Genomic DNA, 22,491 nt, shown 5'->3' with positions numbered 1-22,491 from the left:
TTGTCAGCATGGCTTCAAGAAAGACAGAAGTTGTCAAACAAATTTACTTTCTTTTTATGAGGAAGTAAGTAAACAGGTAGACAGTGGAATAGCAGTTGATATAGTGTACTTGAACTTTGCTAAAACATTTGACATTGTACCCCACAGACGGTTAATATGCAAGTTAGGGTCAATAGGTTTAGAAAAGTCAATCTGTAAATGGATAGAGAACTGGCTCAAAGATCGCATCCAGAGAGTTGTAATTATTGATTCATACTCTGAATGGTCTAAGGTTATTAGTGGTGTACCCCAGGGTTCAGTGTTGGGACATTTACTGTTACATCTTTATACATGATATAGAGTTTGGGATTAAAAGTACCATTTCTGTGTTTGCAGATGATACCAAACTATGTAATTGAATTAAGTCCATACATGATGTCTGTAATCTACAAGCAGATCTGGATGTACTGTTTGATTGGGCAGCCAAGTGGCAAATGACATTTAATATAGATAAATGTAAAGTTATGCACTTGGGGGCTAACAACATGCATGCTTCATACTGTCTAGGGGGAATACATTTGGGGGAGTCAGAAATGGAAAAGGATCTGGGGGTTCTGGTAGATCATAGACTTAAAAACAGCATGCAATGCCAAGTTGCAATATCTAAGGCTAGCAAAGTACTTTCTTGTAATAAAAGAGGAATAGACTGCAGAGATGGAGATATAATCCTGCCCCTGTACGAAGCATTGGTCAGACCACATCTGAAATATACAGTCCAGTTTTGGGCACCAGTTGAGAAAAAGGACATTGTGGAATTGGAGAGATTGCAAAGAAGGGCAACTAAATTATTAATTAAGTTAAGGAATGGAGGAACTCGGCTATATGGAGAGATTAGCTGAATCGAATCTATTCTCCCTTGAGAAGAGACTTTTATGATCTTTTATGATATGATCACCCTGTATAAATATATAAACGGTCCATATTGAAAACTCTCTTCCCCATTATTCACTTTGAGATCATTACAAAGAACAAGAGGGCACTCTTTGCTTCTGGAGGAAAAGAAGTTTAAGCTCCGGATAGGGAAGGGAATCTTCACCGTAAGGTCTGTGAAAATGTGGAATTGGCTCCCTCAGGAAGTAGTTTCACCAACTACTATTGATTGCTTTAAGAAAAAGCTGGATGCTTTTCTAGAAGCACAGAATATAACTGGGTATTAAGGTTTTAAAGTAAAAATAACAGTGACTGTTGATCCAGGCAACATCCGATTGCCCTATAGAATCAGGAAGGAATTTTTTCCCCATGTTGAATGGTCCCTTCCTCTGGACCAACTATGTCTTCTTATAGGGTTTTATAACCGGGATATGTCAAGTTATTGACAAGTCAGTGCTCGAAAAATTATAGCTACCCCTCTCTTTCTTGATGTAGGAAAAAGCAATCACCTTTCCCACCCAGGATCCTGGGAGACGCAATGTATTTATTCTTTTTAAAGGTTTAAGGTGACATCTGGGTGAAAGAAGAGTAAATAAGCAGTCATTTTGCGACATTTAATATGCTGATTGAGACCTCCCACATTCCAGGGTACTAGACTTGGTTCCCCATGAAGAGAGGGTGGTCAGGTGGCACATTGAAGGCAGTCATCCATGAACTCTGAGTGGAAGTGTAAAATCAGGCTGCATACATTCGTGATTGGTGGTATTGTCCCAGGCTATTCCACCCATTCTAAAAAATTAAAAGCAAGAAGAACATGAGTTACAGAATAAAAAAACCTTGCGTATGTCAGTGGAGCGGGTCAGAGAGTAATCTAGAGAATACATACAAATGATTCGCCAAACATATTCCACTGTTAACCATATATTTTTTTTTTTGTAAACCTAAGGTTGTACTATCTTTCCCTGTGTAGGGGAAGGCACCAAACTTAATCTTAAACCAGATTCAACAATTATTTGCTAATGGTGGCGTGGAAATTTATTCCAACTATCATATAGTGATAAAAGGACCAAAATCAGCAAAATAACTACATGTGTACATCTAGAACATTGTTTCTACTCAAGTGTTATCATAACCTGTGACTGTACTTGGAGGATAGTATGAAAAAAGGAGAAAACCAATATTAAAAGTTTTGCCATTGTAGTTTACATTTTGTCGCAACAAATACTGTGACATTATGTCCATCAGTAAAGAAGTAAGAAAGAAAAAGGGAATTTGTGTGGCATAGTCCTATAAAAATAACAGTTTGTAATACTTACGGTTATTACCTTGTAAGGAGACAGATTTTTTTATAGCCAGATAGGATACGATACGTTACTTATCCAAAAAATGGAAGAACCTCGCGATTACTGCACGCGTGTTTCTCCGGACCAATACGGTGTATGCGTTCTATCATAAATTATGACAATGGTCCCAGATGGAGAGCACGCATATAATCCACTGTAATAAATTTCAGCAGATCCAGGTACTTAGGAGTCTCTGGAATCCCCAGAAAACGAAGGTTGGAACGATGGTTTCGATTTTCCAGCTCCTCATATTTTTCTGAGAACGATGAAAATTGGGTTGATTGCATAATAATGGTGGATTGGTGTGCCAGAACTTGTTCCTCCAAGTCGCTAACTCTTTGCTCTGGCTCCGTGATATGGGCAATGTTATTAGAAATTTGTTGGATGGTTACATCAAGTGAGGACTGTAAGTTATTAAATTTTTTATTGAAATAATGCAGTAAAAGATTGAAGAAAAAACTTCTTGGGCCGTAGAAGAGGAGGGTTGTTGTGACCCTCGCAATGTAGGTTCTGAGATTTGTCCATAGGTGACAAGAAAGGATCCTGTCTCACTGCAGAGTGGGTGGGTGGGTTAGCAGCTGTATTATGCTCAGGGGAGCGTACTACTCCCTTTGTCTTATTTTGCTTGCCTATTGTTCCAGGGGTAGAGTATTTATACATCACTAGGTAGAGACAGCCTTCCAAGGAAGCATAGGCACTTAACAGCACTCCACACAGTCTCCACACTTTTTTTTAAAGAGTACAAAACTCTGGTGCCCAACCATGAAGAGCCAGGAAAATAGTATCACCCCAAAAGTGAGAATAAAGTCAGTATAGAAGTAACAGCATGGAAAAGTGGTAAATTCTCGTTCAATCTGATGCCATTGGTTTAAGGACATGCAACTGAGGACAGTCATTTTTCTTATTTTGCTAGCTAGTACAATCGGTTTACTAGGAACACATTCTGCAGGTATATATACAGGTGGAGGGTTGGTAGCCGTGCACAGGTAAGTATATAGGTTTTCTAGCAGAGTGCAGGAGAAAGTTACAAACACACAATGTCTGAGGTAGTTAGTAGAAATAGGGCCCTAGAAAAGTCTGACCACGTGCAGCTGTTACCACTAAAAGAGGCTGAAAGTATTGAATAGTTGTCTCCAGGCAGCAAAAGAATATCACATAGACAAAGAGAAAAAGGGGGGTCTTTGCAGGCAGGCGTCCATTAAGTGGCTTTCCAATGCTGTATATTAGTAAATTAAGTGCTCTAGCCACGCGGCCAAGATTGCCGCCACACACTCGCACTGCAGAAAGAGCACTGACTCTGGGCTAGGAATTAATGTTGCGCTCCGACACTGGGTTCCGCTGGCACGGTGCAAGACGAAGAGTAGGCTGATGCAGGCTGACGGTGAAAAATCCTCCAAGACGGCACTGCACTGGGTAAGTTTGAAGAGTCGAGCCAAGGCGCTGCACCATCGTTGGCTCTGCCCCCGGGAAGAACAATATCCTGCTTTTAATGATCAGTTTTCAAGTCTATTGATGTCGACTATACAAATCAATTTGCATGATTGTACTATCACATACTGCCATCAATGTACTGTCCAACAGCAGAAAATTTAGAATTGGGTTATGATTGATTTGGTTAAACGATCAAATCAATGTGTGATCAAAGTGGAAAAATGTGAATACATTATTCTTTTTATGGCTATTGTGGACTCTCTAAACTCGTATTTACATGTATACTGTAGGTTTATTTAAAGGAAATACATTTTAAAAGACAGTTGCCCTGTGCAATATACATAATATTAAACATATTAATTTTACTTTTCTTTGTGTCCACAGATTTGTTCTGCTTTTAGGTTTACACATTATTTTGCTTCAATCTGAAGATAATTCTCATGAAGAGAACCTACCCAGGCCTTAAACTATCTGATAACAAGGAGTATAGTACCCTAATCTCTCCGTATGAAGCCATGACCAGTTATTGTGATTTTCCTACCCTTGGCCACTTTTGAGTTTGAACCATTTTTCAAAAACGGTTATCAAAAATGACAAGTCTGTTCCGTAGGAGTAACAGCAATGGTAACGCACAGAGCAACTCTTCCACTCAGGAACTTAACAACAGTCGGCCTGTACGCAGGTTGGAATTCAACCAGGCTATGGAGGATTTTAAAACCATGTTCCCAAACATGGAATACGACATTATTGAGTGTGTTTTGAGAGCTAACAATGGAGCTGTGGATGCTACTATTGATCAGTTACTACAGATGAACCTGGATGATGGTGGCTATGATGACAGTTCAGACTCAGAGGACAGCATTCCTGCTGAGGTTAGTTTTTTTTTTTTCATTATGATTTTAGGAATATAATGTTAGTATTCAAACTTGTTAAATGTATATAACATCAATATATTTAAAATTAAACTTTGGAGCTCAGGCCTGTCGCATTCTTAAGGTGGAAGAGTGTAAAATATTAGTTCTATGTAGTGGTGTATGTGTTTTACCAAAGTATTTAAAAAACCTTGTCTATAGAAAAGTTTTCCTGTTTTGTCTCTGAACTAATGGGACCCCATATCATAATAATGTGGTGACAAAAGTGTTTTTCCACTGTTTAGTTAAAAAAGTATTACTTGCTGTGAGAAGTGAGTCCCAATGATCTGTCTTAGAAATAAAAAAAGGCTATTTATTATTAAATTATCTTAATCTTTTTTATCTGAATAATTTCTACTGACATTACATTCCTATCTATTAGGTTGCCTAGCATTCAGGGTTAGGTCCGGTAATTTATACTATGGGTCTTGTACTAATGTAAAGGTGTGCAAGCTTTTTAGATACAGTTAAGGAAACTGATCTTCTAAGTTTAAGATTTGTTTCAGGCAGCGGCAATTTTTAAATCTATAATAATGTCTCTTTTTCACTCTTGTTAAATCGAAAAGCATTTTAACTTGTTTTACTTTTCTTAACTAAATATAACTTGTAGTTTACCAGTCTTTATATAAGGTGCTAGTGTTCTCTTTTTAGGCATTTTCCTTTTTTTTTCACCTGATAATTCTGAAAGTAACACACTTTCTGTTCTGGGGTGATTACTCTCACTCCTCTATTGTCTCCATGGAGGGAGAGTTGTGGTTGCTACACAGACTTGACTTGGAACATGTCTGTCTTTATTCATATCTGTTACATGGGGTTGCTGAATTTAAAAGTTTACACAGAATAACATTGATTTTTAGTTTCGGTAAATCCCAAATATTACTTTTTTGGCAAGGTGAAGTTTTGCACTTTTATTTTCTGTACCACTCATATCCCATCGTTCCTATTATAATTGAAAAAAAAAAACATTGTTTTGAAGCTGCTAGTGTTACAATGAAGCTTAGTCTACACAGACTGTTTCCCTAGCGCTCAACCTATGGCTTTAAAAGCCCAGCCCAATGAGCTAATCTACACCAGTGCGTTTCCTTGAGGCACGTTTTTGAGCGTTTATAGATAATGCTCCTTGCAACGTTTTAAAAATTTAAATGTGGAGTTAACACGGGTAAACGCGTCTATTGATTTCAATGGGAGCGGTTTCCAGTGCGTATAAATGCTTGAAAACATAATCACTGTAAAAATGTGTCAAAACATTTTCCAGTGGTCTAAAGGCAAACTTTAAAATGCCTGAAATTTTAAATGCAGGTTAAACGCTGGGGAAACAGTCTGTGTACTACCTGCCTAAGGTAGTGGGTGAGTAATAAACAAAGCCTGAAGTTAATATGAATGAAGCTCAGAAAAACAATAGTGCAGAAAAATCTTGCTTGTGTATATCATTCTACCACTTGGTACTGCCATCAGACTGATGTTGTTCTGGTTTACTTGGTACTTTCACTGTCTCTGTAACTAATGCATTGTTGCTTTTGAAAAAGTCACCTTTGAGATGACATTGAGCTGTTTGCTGCTGATTTTTCTTTTTGTAATGGTTTAAATATTTTTTTTAAAACCCTAGCCCTTGTGTTTTAAAAGACTAAATGTAATTTTTTACCTAATGACCGTATCATGAAGGTCCTTGTTTAGCCATTTATTGTTTTGGAGTTAAGACTGTCTCATAGTTGTTCTTCAAGGATGTCACTACATCATGTCATGTACAGCCTTGGTGGAATCTACACAAGTCTACGCTGAGACACATGCTTGTAGCATATTAAATGCCATTCAGTTAGGGATTGATATTACTTCAGTTTTGGAGAGAATGGTTAATGGATATAACCTCTGCTGTTGGAATTCACGTTATTTATTTGCATTTTCAGATTTTGGAAAGAACTCTAGAGCCAGACAGCTCTGACGAGGAGCCTCCTCCAGTTTATTCACCGCCATCCTATGACCTGCAGTCGTTTGACAGACCTCATCTTCAAAGTCCACCCACCCCCCCTCCTCGGTATGTGAAAAGGCAAAGTTACCCCACCTCCATACCCTAAAATGTGTGATATTTAGTCAGTCACCTACTGGTAGCTAGCTTTGGTTTATGTGAACCTTTAAAGGATAATTGCCTGTTTATTGTAAATCCAGGATTCAGCAATTCCCTGTGGTCCCAGAAGAAAAAACTCTATATTATAACAGGGAGGTGTTCTGTAAATAGGAGATAACTGGGCATGGATGGTAGTATTGGTGGTATATATAATATATGGGCAAGGCATTGTTTTTTTTTCCCTCAAAAACTTAACTGGGACATAAATGCGAGATGCGAAAATGAGGAAAATGTGCTTCTTTTTTATTGGTTTGTAATGGCCGACGAATGTGCGTAAAAGATTAATAGGGTTTTTTTCCCTGCACTAAAAGTAAGGTAGATCTTTCACCTGTGTGCTTTGACTGAGTAAATATGGAAATTTACAAATTCTATCAAATCGCATTGAGTGAGCCATTAAAAAGGGTTAAATCTGTATTTTTAGATGTATAAAGTCCACTTAGCAAAGTTAGAAATGTATGAGGTCTGGGACAATGGTTGTAGAGAACATTTTGGGTGTCCATTATCCACCTCACATCTTTCTGTATGTGCACAAACACTGCCATCTGCTGGAGTGTTTGTGAAATGGTATTTATTTGAAGGTTTATCTGCATTCCAATCTACTGATATCACTAGGCAGTCTAATAGTTGAGCTCTTGTGTTAAAGATGCAAAGGAACTAGGAGTTGCCAATGTATTATCCTAAAAGTAAACTCCAAAAAAAAGTGAAGCTAAAGTTTAAAGTGCACTCGGGTGGCACACCCTACTTGTTTTTGATTTGGCTATATCACACTAGGTTGTTGGTTCCTTAAAGCAATCCTGTTGTATATGTGAAAAGTCTCTACAAACCACATTCCAATAAAGAAGAAAAATAATAATTGCCTACTCAAAGTGCCACCAACACTGCTTTATTCCTTAGGAAGTGTGAAGCTAAAAACTTTGGGAAGTGTTTATCGCATGTGTCCCCATCATTACCCATTGGTTCCTGCTGCTAACCTCCATATCATTACTATCTCCAGAAGTGACCTGGAGGTCAACAGGAGAGAAACAGTCTCAGAAGTGTTAGTTTCCCATCAGACTTTAACTGATGCTTCATTAGCAATCGAGCACATTTCATTGGTGATGTTGGCGGGGAGGTAAGTATTCTTTTTCTTCCTGACATGTACATTATTTATAAAACTTTTCACTTGAACGTAAAATTGTGCTTTGGTCATGAAGTGAAAGCAACAAGTTTAAGTAAATGTCCCCTTTTCTTTCCCTTTGTTTTTCTGGCACTTAAAGAGTAAAAAAGCCATGTGCAAGTTAAATTGGTCAGATGTAAGTAATACTTTCTTTCTCTACAAAATTATTTGTTCCAAAAGAAAACCATTTATGGCTTGAGGTTCCATTGACCAATAGTGCTTTATTAAGATGCTCCCTCCCTACACTTTTTTTCAAAGCAGCAGCCAGGACAAAGTTTAAATAGTATTAATAGGCAACAGACTGAGCCTATGTGATATGAAATCCTCTCCTCCTTTACATATTTCTTTCACAATATTATGAGGGCTTGTGGAAATATAACAAATAATGGAACAATAAATAATGTCCATGACCATCAATGAATTAGGAATTAGCAATAAACAACGTCAAGTGTAATCTGGTTTGCTGAGGATTGATTTTGCCAGAATTTTTACATAAAAACTAAGAAAGGTAGGGGGGACAAGAAAAACGGAAGAGAAAAAAAGGGAAGACAGGTAGAAGAGGGTAGGGGAAGAAGGGGGGGAGGTGGTTCTCTACCCAGAGTCGTCTCTTATTCCTGTGCACCTCTAATGGGAAGGTGCAGCAGGGTCTGAGAGAGATTGGTGAAGAAGCTGCATCTATTCAGGGGTGTGTGAAAATTCTATCCAGTAAAACAAACTGTGTGTGGGTCTGCTTGCTGACCAGCCTCCCGGGTTCCTTAAGTCTTTCCATGAATTGTGATCCAGTGTTTGAGCATCTGCGGAGAAGGCTGTTTCCATAAAGGTGGAATACATGCCTTGGTTGTACTTTAATAGGTGGCATATTAGGGAGAGTTTGTAGCATTTCCATGGCATCGCAAACACATGCAACAGGGCTATTTCAGGTTTATTTAGTATAGGATAGATAGGAAACCTACTGTTAGTCTGTAGATTTTATCTGCTACATCTGACCAAAAGGTTCAAGGGCAGGATTTCTGTCATAAATGTTAGCAGTGATGGACACATTTTGTGCCCTAGGTTAATCCTTAAATTAGTGTAGTTTTCCTGTTTATATTTGTATTCAAGTACAGTGTTAATCCCAGAATTTTTTTTAAGCTGGGTGGGAAGAAATTGTAGGCAGGTGGCAGCCTCTGTATTGTGACCTAACTCTTCAGTTAGTACCCGAAAACAGCTGGGTGGTTATTGAAAACTGCTGGGTGGTGTGCCCGGCTAAAAGGGGCTGGGGAGAACACTGAAGTAAATAGCATTTTGTTGCTATTTTTGTTCTCCTTTTACCAAACCATTACCTAAAAGATTTTATTTGCTGTATTTCTGTTAAACAAAATATCCTGTACAGATTAACTCTAGAAGTGTTTTTTTTTTTTTATTATCTGCAATTTCATATATTTATGATGGCAGCATCAAAAATGTGTTTGTAATATAATACAGTTTGTTGATTGGATGTTTTTCAATTTGTTAGGATTGATGTGATTGCAACGGGCAGCTCTCAGGTACCAAAGCTGTGTAGGAACTGGAACCCCCCTCTTTTAGGGAACTTGCCTGATGATTTTCTGCGCATTTTGCCCCAGCAAATGGACAGCATTCAGGTGAGAACTATAGAATATATTTTGCAACATCTAATAAAGAAAAAAAAATATAGCATACTATAACCTTAAATTGTGTATTAAACCATATATTAAATTACAGAAGTGTGTGAGTATGCAAAATGAATTGATTTCTAGTCAGGCCCTTGCCTTACATACCTTGGGTCAAAAAAGATTGTACAGACTGTAATATTTATGAAAATTACTAAATTGCTTTACTGTGTAAGTACAACTATATTGGTTGATTGTAAAGGCTGCCAGTGGGAATCTAACTTTGTGTTGCATAATGCTCATAGTATTTTTTTTTTAAGCAGCACTGGAAAATTTGTATTGTTAATCAGGCAGGTGTAAAGAAATATAGCTCACACCCCTATTGGAGAGGCCACCTGGGCTACCTATAGCCTATCACTTTTATCCCTATATATCAGTATATTGGCTCTTGGATAAATCCCCTCTCTTTAACTGCTTCTTCTCCCCTCTTACTTCCTAGAAGCTTTTCTTTCTTTTTTCTTTATGTACACCATTGACATCGCTTTGTTTAGTTGATGCATTTGTTATACATAATATGGAAGTATGTGTGTGTATGTCTGCCCATACATTACAACCTTTGATACAGTGCACTGGTTTATATGGCGACTGTGCATTGGTGATATTTGTATTTTTTGTATTTTTTTCCTTTTGTCTTTTATGTATGTGGTTTTACTTTGTTATATCTCAGTTAAAAAAGCATTTTAATAAATATATATAGGAAATAAATCTTCACATCAAAAGTTGTTGTCTCATAACACTTTACTATAATGGAACACAATAATACTGACCTAGGTATCATCATGGTAAAAACATAAATATTGATAATAAATGAAGACTATATAATGCTCAGTACGGAGAGCAGCAAACAAATGGTTCTTACGCTGATCTGTATAACCCATGCATGTAGTGACAAAGATGTGATCCAGGTATTGTTCAGGGTACTTGGGCTAAAGTTTCGACATTTATGAGCTTTTACTTACTACAGGTAGTCCCTGAGTTAAGTACATTGAACATTTGGACATTTCCTAGATGGGAAGGAACAGGCTTCCCTGCTTTCTCCTGTGCAGAACAGAGGCTTGGAAGGGGAAGGGGACCCTTTGCATGACTTGCAGAAGAAATCTTTTGCTAAACACAGTTGAGGTTGTGGGTGATCTTAGGGGACTGAGCTCTTTCTGCGGCCTCTTGTAACTCTTTAATGACCAAGACAAACTCTGCAGTTGTTTCTTTTTGCATTTCAAAGCACAGCTTGATCCAGAAGTTAATGAATGTCTAGGCTCCATAAAGATTAGCTCACAGTGAGGATGTTATACAGTAACTGACGCCTCAGTGCCTAATAATATGTTGAGACAAACATCTGTCCTAATTGTATTTATTAAAATAATGTACCTGTTCCAACTTACATACAAATTCAACCTAAGAACAAACCTACAGTCCCTATCTCATATGTAGCCCGGGGACTTTGGTTGGTGTATAATGAAACCTACTTAAAAAAATGTGATTTCCAAGAAAAAATATTAAGAGATGTCATTAGGCCATACCTAACAAAATACCCTACTTTGTCACCAGGAGTTACTTATGATGACTCCCGCGTCGTTTTGGCATCCGTCTTCGGGCTTTGTTTGTGATTAAGTATCCCGGGAGGCTTTACACTCCAATTAAGGGGGTGGTGCTGCACCCTTTTTATATATTTTTTTTTTTTTTATGGTATCTAGTGTTTATTGTGCGGCACAATTTCCTTATGAATTCCCCGCCCCCCCATACAGTATTTAGCATTTCTCATGCCATTGCTTGCCAATAACTTCATGGTCTCTATAGTTCTTTTCTTTTCCTCCTGTCAGTTACTCCTGGCATCTAGCATTTCTCATGCCAGTGATTCCCTAGTGACTTGCATTTCTTGTGCTTACAAATCCTAATTGCCACTAGTTCTTCATGCTAGTAATTCCATGGAGTCCAACACTGCTCTTGCCAATAATTCTCTGGTGTCTTCCTGTGTTACTGACTTGAAAAGTGATTCCCTGGAGTCTAGCATTACTCACATCAGCTACTACATTGGTGTCTAGCGTTCCATATACCAGTGACTTCCTAATGTCTATTTTTCCTTGTGTCAGCGTCAGGCATTCCACTGCCAATGACTACCAGTTGTTTAGCTTTCCTTGTGCCATCAACTCTCTGGTGTGTAGGTACTATTGTGTCAGCAACTCTCTGGCGTCTAGCTTTTCTCATTCCAGTGACTCCCTATAATATGCTTGTGAAAATGCAAGTAAACCCAAAGAATTTATTGCATGCATGAGATTGCGAAGTGGAATTGTTGGGGTATTTTCTCAAACCTTTATTACTTTTCACTTAATACATTATTCTTGCAGTGGGTACAAGCCAAGTTTTTATAACATAAAATATGCACTTATGTGTAATTTATGCTCCAAAAAGAATAGCCTTTAAAAGGCTTTTTTAAATGTTTGAATAAATGCACTGATTGCTTGGAAGTTGTATACAGTCTCAACTCTTCATGTAGCCAAAAGCTGAAATTATCATGGTATTTTTTGAAACTTTAGATAGTTAATTTTATGCACAGAGTTCAGTTCAGTTTAAACTGAATCCCTTAAAATACTTCTTTGAACTGTGTTTTGATTATAGCCCTACTCTTTAAAACTGAGATTAGTAACTAAATATATCATTAAAATGAAAGCAAAACGAAACCTAATTTGTAAAAGGAAAAAAAAAATTACGCACAGGTAAGCTGTTTAGATGGCGGCATGCACAACAAAGCGAGAAGAGGAAAGTGGCCTTAAAAATTGTGATCAGGCAGGTATTCTTTTTTTCCTTGCAGAGAGGACATCATCTGTCTCTTTTGGAATAATAATAATTATATAAAAAAAAATGCAATTATTTAATATTACACTCACCTGTCCTGGCCCTGTTGTGGGTGTCACTATCTTTACCTAGTCCTCTTCAAGCTTCTGGATCTTCAGCCATCTCTATTAGCCTGACCGGACAAATAACTCCCATGCATGCACACAGGAGCTAATTTGTTTCCCGCAGCCAAGGTGTGTGCTGGGATACTTGGCAGTGAACATTGCACATTCACAGCTCATTGTTTTTTAAAGGAATGATTGTTATCAGGCAGGTATATTTATGTTATTGCATAAGGGACATAACCAGTCTCCTCTGAAAAAATGAACCTGCCTGCTGACAATTTTTCTACCATGTTTAGTTCTGCTTTAATATGCCATGTGCTTTAACATGGTAATTTGGTTTTATAAAAAATAAAGGGCATTACAATCCTGTCTTGCAGAATGATGTCCTATCTTTTAACAACAAAAATAATAGATAACAAAATGTTATATCATCTACTCAAAAAAACATTGCCCATTATACTTGTGGTATAATGCACTTATTGTACTGGGTTACAGGATCGACATATGCAGTGGAAGAAAAAAGAAACGTTTTCGATAATTGCACTAGGGAGTACCACCAAAGAGTTGGATTTGAAAGTCATAATGTACTTGGTGGTTTCTTTTTAGCAGTGCTGCAATAGTTGCTTTTTATGCCAGGTTAGGCACTTTTTTTTTTTTTAGCATACCTGTGTTTGTGGGCAATGTCTAGTGAACCCCGTTGATGCTAATGTATTACACAGGCAATTGAAATTACTATTTGAGTTCCTGTCCTGTTGCTCATGTTTTACAGTTTTGTAGTGTTTCTCATGCCTACAGCATTGGAATCCATTTTGCATATGTTTTTAATTCCCAGGGTTGCCATAGTGGTCTTTCTTCATTACATTGTGAAGACTCCAAAAAAGAAAGTCAGGGGTCTGTGGACCAGGAAAGAAAGTTAAAGCAGTATTTGCAGGATGAGAGGATTGCTCTCTTTTTACAGAATGAAGAATTTATGAGAGAACTTCAGAGAAACAGAGAATTTCTTCTTGCGCTTGAAAGAGGTAAATTATAATAAAAAATATTTAACTTGAATATCTTGTATAATTTAGCAGTTGCTTTGGAATTTTGTGATTTATTTTTAATTACCTTTTTCTGATAATATAGAAATAGTTATGACTGTGGACTTTAAATTTTCATTCTCAGTTTCCAGTCAAATTTTTTTTAATAAACCCTAATATATGGTCCATGGCATGTTTAGGTCAATGTAACATACCTTTGACACTGATGTATGTTGTCTCTTTGCAAATGGTATGGGAATAGGTCTTCTGTTCATATGGAGGGTCTGTCATTCACTCACAAAGTTGGATGCCACTTAGTAGTTGTGGTTTAAATGAGCAAATGATAGTCATTATTTTGAGTAGTGCTGCTTTGAGCTTTCATAGTTTCATAAGTAAATCACCTAATAAAAGTACTGTACTGCATGCTAAATAATGTTTGGTTTTAGTTCTGGGTCCATGACTGATTAACATTGTCCAGGTTACCAAGTTAGGAATATATGCAAGGATCTGGGAGGCAGCACATATAATCTCTATGCTTTATAGGGAACCTGTACAAAATTATGTTTCCATGGCACCACACCCCAGAGGTTCTTCATCGATTATTTCCTGGTACCACCCCTGTCTGCTGGTGTTGCAGTGACCATAGAGGAACCCTTGGATTGGGCTTTACTTGTTTTGTATTGGGTTTATCCTTTTTTTTTTTTTTTTTGTTTATACATATTTCTATATACTGCTGAACATTTACCAGACTAAAACCTGTACAATTAAGTTGAAGTTGTATTGGATTCTCCCTTTCCTTTTAGGTCCCCTGTGTACTTCTAAGCGTTCCCTAATATTGTGTCCCTAGTCTGTTATACCATTCCTCCTTTTTTTTCTTTTCTCCCCGTCTGACAATTATCTTTGACAAAAGAAGTTAATTACCTTCATGCAATCAGAGTTTCGTACAGGAAAAAATCTCTCCAAATTAAAATCGGTGCCTCCTTGGATATTTGTAACCAGAAAAAAAAGTTCTATTATGGGCATTAAGGTTGCTGAAAGGTGGATTGCAGTTGGTGGAATTTAGGTCATAAAGTCAGACCCCAGTAACAAAGTAAGATTTATCACACAGAAGGGTTTTATGGCAAAAAAAAGTTATTGTGATTCCTACTTTTGAGAATGTGTGCAGACATTAGATCTTTGCTGCCCAACATAAATATTTGTAATAGTCTTGGGAGAAACTCCAGCATCTGTACAGTAGTAATTTATCCCACTAAATCACTAATCAACCCACAACTATTGACGTAACCTTTGGGGGGCAAAGATCTAGCATCATTTTGTAGCTTTTAGTTTGAACTTTTTAAAGGGACTACAGCTTCCATATAGGCGTTTAGCCGTGGAATTTTGCCTACAGACCACATCCATATAGGATGGAATCATGTGGTTCAGATTCCTGGTAGGTTCCCAAAACTAATCTAAGATTTCTTAGGTAACGTTGACCTTTAACACAATAAAGTACTTCCTGACTAAATACCTAAATTGTGCATTGCCTTTCTATCACTTCTTCTGGCCCTAGAAAAGATAATGGTGAATAACACTCCCCCTAAAACAAAAAATCACGTACCTTTTACTTCTGCAGAGCCCCGATTCCTCCATACCTGGCTTTGATTTGGTCCCACGCTTGGTGCATCCCGGTGCAGAGGCAGCGATGGATGCCTACCCTTTTATATAAACTAGAAATGATGAAATGTCTGCTTTAAACATTTACTGTTGGAAATCAATTGATGCCATTGAAACATACGAACCTGGAAGATTCACATGAGGGAATTTATAGGAGAATGTCCGATTCCCTGTTTTATAAATAGAGCCCATAGAGTTTAAGTTGTTCTTGTATTATATTATTTTTTTACACAGTATTTATATATGTATGTATTTATTTTGTATGCATTATTACCATCTGTACTTTTAAACTTGTCGACTGTAAAATTATGTGTTAGAGAATCAGAATCAGATGGCCTTGAAGTAACATTGATTTAAAGTTTACTTTATTGGTACGGTGTGCTGAGAGAAACATTTCTTGGTGGTGTTTTTACATGTTTTGCATTACATGAAGCTCAGCTGAGAACTGTTTTTTTCAGTGCAGCTTTTCAATGAGTTGTGGTTACTTTGATCCGGAAATGGCCAATTAAATGTTTCCTGGGAAGAATTACTTGAGGATAGGCCTAATGCACACTTTCCAATCAATAATGAAAGCATCCTGTGCATAGGCCACTAATGAGACAACCTGATAAACAGTTGTGCAGTATTTCATATAGTACTATCTACTAGCATATTCTGGACTCTCAGGAAGTTGTTTTGATATTGTAACTTTAAGCAGCTTATGACCAATAAATACATGATCAGTATTTTGTTAACGATTTCTTAATACCTCAACAGATCCCACATTATTGATCATCATGGTTGGTGGCATTACTTTAAATGCTTTTTGCAAAATGTTATATTTTTAAAGAGCCTGTGCATCACCTTGTGTTCATGGCTGCACCATGTACTGGGCTAAAATAGTATTGTTTTTTTCTTTGTTAGATCGTTTGAAATATGAGTCGAAAAAAACTAAATCTAGCAGTATGCCAGCAAATAATGATTTCAGCTTTTGCCCTTCAGTATCAGGTAAGGACATGAGAAAATAAAAAATCAATACATTTTTTGCAGCTTTGATTCTCAGTGGTATATGTACGTTAAAAGCATTAGTCCTCTGGTACTGTAATTAAGGTTGGAAAGTAATTTTTAATTAAAATAAAGAAGCAGTCTTGCGTCTTGGACTATATGTGTATATTGCTTTAAGACCAGCCACACTTTATTCCTAACCTTAGGCTATGTCTTATTTAAAACTCTCTATCCAGTTTTTTGCGCTTTCGTCTTCAGTGCCTGTAATGACGACTTCAGTGCTTGAAATCTTAATTTATCTGTGAGGGATGTTACAGTGAAATATCGTAGTAAATGTTTGTTTAGAGTCACCAATCGGTTACAATGCAGCCTGTTCTGGATCTCTCCACTTCCCATATACTTCATCAAAGTTCAGTACCTCCTTACTATAATTTGTCACATAAAAAGTTGCATTGTATACTTTAATATATATATATATATATATATATATATATATATATATAAAAGAAATATTTAATAAAATATAGCAGAATAATATTTAACGAGAAAGAGATTGCACATTGCACAGATATTGCACTACAAGTCTATAGTGACAGGAAAGCTACAGCTCATCTGTCATAGGAGAATGACATGCTGCACAAGAAAAAAATCTGCTAACCAGCACTGCTCACCTCCCTACTCCCTACTGTTACACGGAACCTTCTTACACAGAAACACATCCCCAGCTTCTCTATAGACGTGAGCTGCTGATAAACACAGGGGAGGGGGATGGCAGGGGTCTGCGATAGGATAAGATAGTGGTGGACGGCTTTATGTTTTTTGTAATCTGGGCAGGGGAGGCTGCAGAACAGAGGGACCATGCTGCAGGGGAGATGCCAGGCTAGATGGAACTGCAGTTGCCTGCTGGTGCCCCTCTTTGAAGCGCGGGAGGGTATTTGGACCAAAAGACGCACACCCATTCCCCTCCCCCCCCCCACGCTTTTGGGGGGAAAAAGTGCGTCCTATGGTCCGAAAAATATGGTTTATATATCCATATTCTCCCCTAAATTTTTTTAAAGCCGGATAGGAAGAAGCTGTAGGTTGTTGGGTGGTTACTGAAAAGTGTTAGGTGGTCACTCAGCTAAAAGGGGCTACAGAGAACACTTTATAATGTACATTCAATTTACATTTCTTTTAAATTAAACAGTTCTTTTGCATTTGTCAAACACATAAAACAACATAATGTTGATATGAAATATTTAAAGACCAAAGGGAGACAATTGGGAGACGTTTGGGCTTACATACATATTAAATGAGGTGGACTTTGTTTTTCCTGTCCTGTCTTTTTTATGTGATAGCTTATTGCATTTTCTTTGTGGTCTCTACAATAATACAGATGGAGATGGAGTTTACCTTTCAAACTATTTTCTTTTTAAGCATGTTTTTAAAACTGAATGTCAAACACTAAATGGTACGTGTTCTGTTCTTTTTCAGCAGATGAATTGCAGGCTGGGTCTGGTTGCTGTGATTCTAATAGTGTTATATCTGAAGATGCCTTATTTAGGGATAAATTAAAACACATGGGTAAATGTAAGTATCATTATAACCATCATTTTAATTCTGTTTGTTTTATGGCAAGCACAGGTCAGCAGAATGAGTCTGTCAGTCTAGTCTTACCTTCTATGCCACCAGACATGTGTCTGTAGATTTTTCAGTGCTCCCATGACAAATATGTGTGAAGAGCTGGAATGGTGAATGTAATGTAAGCATATAGGTACAATAGTATCTAGAAAAAGTCTAGTACTTTCAAAATACAAAAAAATTGTAGTGTTTTTTTTTTTTTTCTTGAAAAAACATGCTGTGGTAAAACATAGACCAGCACCATGATCAGCTGATGGCAGTGCCCAATCATGAACATTCTTCACTATTTCACCTTGCATGTTGCTTAAGCAGTAGATGTTTTGATTTTTTAAGGTTTAACCACCTGAGCGTTACACTGAGGTCTAGATTTCTGTACCAAAAGTGATCCACTGTTTTTCATGAATTTTTTTTTTTAAATTGTAGACCTGTAACTTACAGAAATATGTCCGAACAAGGGTTCTAGTAGATATTATGAATATAAAAAGGCGGAACAAAAGATGCTGGGCGGCGGAACAAAAGATGCCGGCCGGCATCTTACCGGTCCCGCTGGCACCCGACGCTGGAGAGGGAGACCGACGGACGACGATGGACGGAGGACGGCGCTGGAATACGAAAACGGCGCTGGATGAGCACAGCTGGACCAGGTAAGTATGGATGCGACAAAAATATGGGGTTAACCATCCTAGCCTTTTTTTTTTGCCCGTACGAAGGTCAGGCTTAACGGCTAGTTGGTTAAAAATATTAATATTAATAAACAGTATTTATATAGCGCTAACATTTTATGCAGCGCTGTACTTTAAATAGGAGTTTCAAGTAACAGACAGATACAAACAATGACACAGGAGGAGGAGAGGACCCTGCCCAAAAAGGCTTACAAAAATATCTAATGTTTGGGAAGGAATGGCAGGGGGGCTCCTTTTTCTAGCTTTTAGTTTGAAAATTTGCACTGGTGGTGTTAAATTTCAAGTACAACTTTAATAAAACACGGACATGTTTGTTTTGTGGTGGCTAAAGCCACTTAATCTATGGTGTGTGCTGTAACAAAACAGCATCTCACTGCAAAGGTATTCTAACAATCCAAACATCTATTACACTGGTCAACAAACATTTTCTTGCCAAACAGATAAAGTCATTTTAGGTTATGTTTGATGCACAGATTCCAAATAGGGTATTGGTTTTGCTAGATTGGTTCTAGTTTTTGAAATAATGTCCTCAATAATAACCTCATGGAAAACTAGTGAAACATGAAAATTAAGCAAAATTAAGCTAGATATGTCTACGTATACAAAATTACATTTCTGAAATATATAATGTCAGTATATTCTATATTCAGTATATTTACAGAACTAATCACACAGAAGTCATTGGAAAACCTCTGTATGATTTCCTTTTATGCTGATGATCAGGACAATCACATTGAAGGCTCTAGTAGTAGTCTGTCATTATGTGTCTATTCCATCTGCCCTGATACCTTTCTTCCATCATCTTTATATCATGATGGAACCTCGCCCCTTGTTCCTCACTGAAATCGCCATGCTTTTCTGGAAATTTTTGCAAATGGCTAAGGAGATAGTGTACCTTTATGTTCATAGTAGCACCCAAATTTTTAAAGTTTAAGAGAAAGTTTTGTACCAGTTCTTTATATTTTTGTGCTTTATGGTTACCAAAGAAGTTATTGAGAACCATGACATAGCTGTGCCAGGCTGAAGCTTCAGTATCAGTCATGTAACTTGTGAAATTTGAATCATTTATCGGTTTCCGAATTTGGGGTCCATCATAGATTCCTGCTTTTAATTTTTCAGTACTCAATCCAGGGAGGGATCTACAAATGTATTGGAAGCAATCACTGTCCTTGTACAGAGCTCTTAACAAATTGCTTTATTAATCCCAACTTTATGTGTAGTGGAGAGAGAACCAATTTCTTTTCTTTGTCAACCATTGGTTCGGTTCGTAAATGATGTTCCCTGCACCTTTTTTCATGTTTTCCCCTAGAGGCCATGTCACTTTTTTCCAGTAATTCTGCTTTGCTCTACTATCCCACAAGCAGATGAAACATGGGTATTTTGTGTATCCACTTTGCTGTCCAAGTAAGAAGTTCACCATTTTTAAATCCACACATATGGACCATTGGTGTTCATGATAGCCAAGCTTTTGTAAGACCATTTGGATATTTTATTCTATATTATTCCTTAAGTTTTGTTGAGTAACCAATTGGAATTGATGCATAGCAGTTGCCATTATGCAGTACAACAGATTTCAAACTTCAAGTGGAACCGTCTATGAAAAGCCGCCCGTCTTCTGCTCGGTATTCTGGTACTCCCATATGGGCTAGTAGTCCAGGAATGTTACAACCGTACACAAAGTCTCCATCTTCCCTGAAATATGGTAGGAGTGTCACCTCTCTTGTCCTTGCACTCCAAACCCTGTATATGCTCCATGCCAGATACAGGAATTTCAGGGAGTGTGCTGAACACTGGTATGGGAACATCAGCACCATGCGGCAGAGTTCATCTTGCTGATTGCAAATCAAGGTACTCCCACTTGTTTTTCTTGTAACGACTGAAACCTTTTACGTTCACAGCACAAAAATAACAACCACTTTTCATTTTTCCACTGACATAGACACTCTACACAAGTTTTTCTTACCATATGGGGAGCCCAATACCCATCTTGGTCTTCCAGTTTAATACCAAAATATGCAAAATATGCTTGTTTCACAAATTCTGTAATGTTTCTTCTCTGTTTTTGCTGAGAATATTCACCACAAATGTAGCAAAATACCTTGGGGACATTTAAACAAATTCTTGTTGAAGAACTCATATTTCTGTAAAAATAAGGGAAATGTATAAATAAAAAGAAGTCAAATGAAAGTTTCATTAAAAAATTGCTACATTTATTATATAAAATGCAAAACATTGGTGTAGATAAAGATTGATAATATGCTGTGTTAGCATTTGTTGTTGGTATTCCGATTCCTGTATCACAAGAACTAGAGCCCATTCAATGAAACTGATGTAATTTCTGGATTCAGCAGACCTGAAATACACTAAATATATTTGAAAAAATTCTTGGCAAGTGAAAATTGTTTTTTCTGTTGAGCTGTGTTATCAATGAGATGTTATGTATTTTTTTTCTTTCAAGTCCAAGGGCTTCCTCCATGGCCTAGACAGCAAATCTTCTTCCTAGAGAAAGTTTTGTATGGGACCAAAAATATTCTCCATAAGAAACACAAATTCTGTACTTGCAGTCCATTCATTTGGTGGCCAAAAATAGAGATGTGAGAAATATATTCATGTTGATACTTTAAACTGCTTTATTTTTTATCACACTTTACCATAGAATGGCAACTACATTCTATTCCTTTGATTGTTTTTAACTTTACTTGAAGTTGGCTTTCAGAAGCCAAAGCAATAGTCCTTTCCTGCCCACACAATATCTCAGTAGTCACAGCAGTTCACAGCTACCTATCATTTTGCTTTGTGAAAAACTGTATTCTACCTCACTGCTGCAGTTCTAAATGCATATAACCTTGGAACATTGAATAGTGCTGACAAGTCTTGCTGAATTTTCAGATGAAAACTCTTACATAGTTGGCATAAAATCATCATCAGTTGCTCACTGTGTGAAGAGCTGTCAGAATCCTTCTAAGTGTTTAAAACACGCTGTGTCTACTGTTCAAAGTATTATTTTTGTATGTATACCTGAAAGAATTTTGAATGTACTCCACGATCCTTTTATTGTATGTTAACATCTAGTGCACATAAGTGTCAGCCTCAGTTGTAATTCAAACACCGCAAATGATTTAAATATGAGATTGCCGAGATGCTTCTGAAAATCATTTACAGCATATTTTTAAATGTTTAGCTTGTATTCATTTAAAAAACCTTTATGAAGAAATAAATGCATTTCATGTTAGTAGAATATATTAGACTATTTTTAAAAAAGTTAGAATGCATGTTATATTAACAGTAAACACAACTGCACACTGCTTCATAAATCAATTTAAAGAAATTCATTTTATTTTATACTAAATTGCTTAACCAACACCTATTTAAAGCAATAAACGAAAGTCCTAATACACTAAACCTAAAACTGCTGTTTTATATAACCTGTACACACATACAATTTAATTTTCAGACATGGGGTTGTGGGTCTAGCCATCTTCCCTCACCTCGTACACACCAATCAAAGATCTACATACAGATATGGCTGCTGATTTTTGCTCAGGAAGGGTCATTGAAGTGCTTCACATTAGCTACACCGGAAAAGTTAGATATCTTCATCAGTGTGAAGAAGTAGGTGGAACTGATTGCAACAAATTCATGTATAGATATGTAATGCATGTTTTTTGTCCTCTTTGGTGGCAGTAAGAGTGGCAATCAAAGAATCTTGAGCATAACAAATGATCTCACATTTGTGTTAAGGAAGTATAAAACATTAATTCTGTACTCCAAGATAAGAACTTGGAAGTCCAATTCTTCTCCTTGAAATAATATTGGAATTGTGCACCAGACTCATGAACAATAGGTATTTTTGGCACCTATCAAACAGATGAAATTAAAAGCTTTTAGTAGTATAGTGAACAATAGAGTCTACATACGTTTTAAAGAAAAGTTTAACACAAAACTTCCCATAATGTGCATATAAAATATTTAATGTTATTTACGTCTAAAGCCTTCCCAGTGTAAACATCCCAAAGGCTTGAGACTGCTGCTGGTCATAATCCACAATCGCTATTGTGAAGTAATGTGAGCAGCCCAAACAAACTGGGCCCTGTGG

General features: G+C 37.1%; 1 protein-coding gene across 3 annotated transcripts in view; it reads left to right on the top strand.

Moving 5' to 3' along the window:
* CUEDC1 (CUE domain containing 1) overlaps nt 1–22,491 on the top strand; it is a 69,140-nt gene that overhangs the window by 31,575 nt on the left and 15,074 nt on the right. For 2 of the 3 annotated variants that reach the window (XM_072422122.1, XM_072422114.1), the window contains 6 exons: nt 4,068–4,555; nt 6,499–6,626; nt 9,368–9,494; nt 13,269–13,455; nt 16,012–16,095; nt 17,566–17,661. In XM_072422122.1, the coding sequence (XP_072278223.1) occupies nt 4,274–4,555; nt 6,499–6,626; nt 9,368–9,494; nt 13,269–13,455; nt 16,012–16,095; nt 17,566–17,661 (904 nt within the window). In that variant the 5' untranslated portion in view covers nt 4,068–4,273. The remainder of the gene's footprint in view (nt 1–4,067; nt 4,556–6,498; nt 6,627–9,367; nt 9,495–13,268; nt 13,456–16,011; nt 16,096–17,565; nt 17,662–22,491) is intronic. The other variant, XM_072422132.1, reaches the window with a different exon arrangement.

Source organism: Pyxicephalus adspersus, chromosome 1 (assembly GCF_032062135.1).
Source record: "Pyxicephalus adspersus chromosome 1, UCB_Pads_2.0, whole genome shotgun sequence".
Lineage (NCBI taxonomy): Eukaryota > Metazoa > Chordata > Amphibia > Anura > Pyxicephalidae > Pyxicephalus > Pyxicephalus adspersus.
This window is presented reverse-complemented; position numbering and strand designations above follow the sequence as displayed.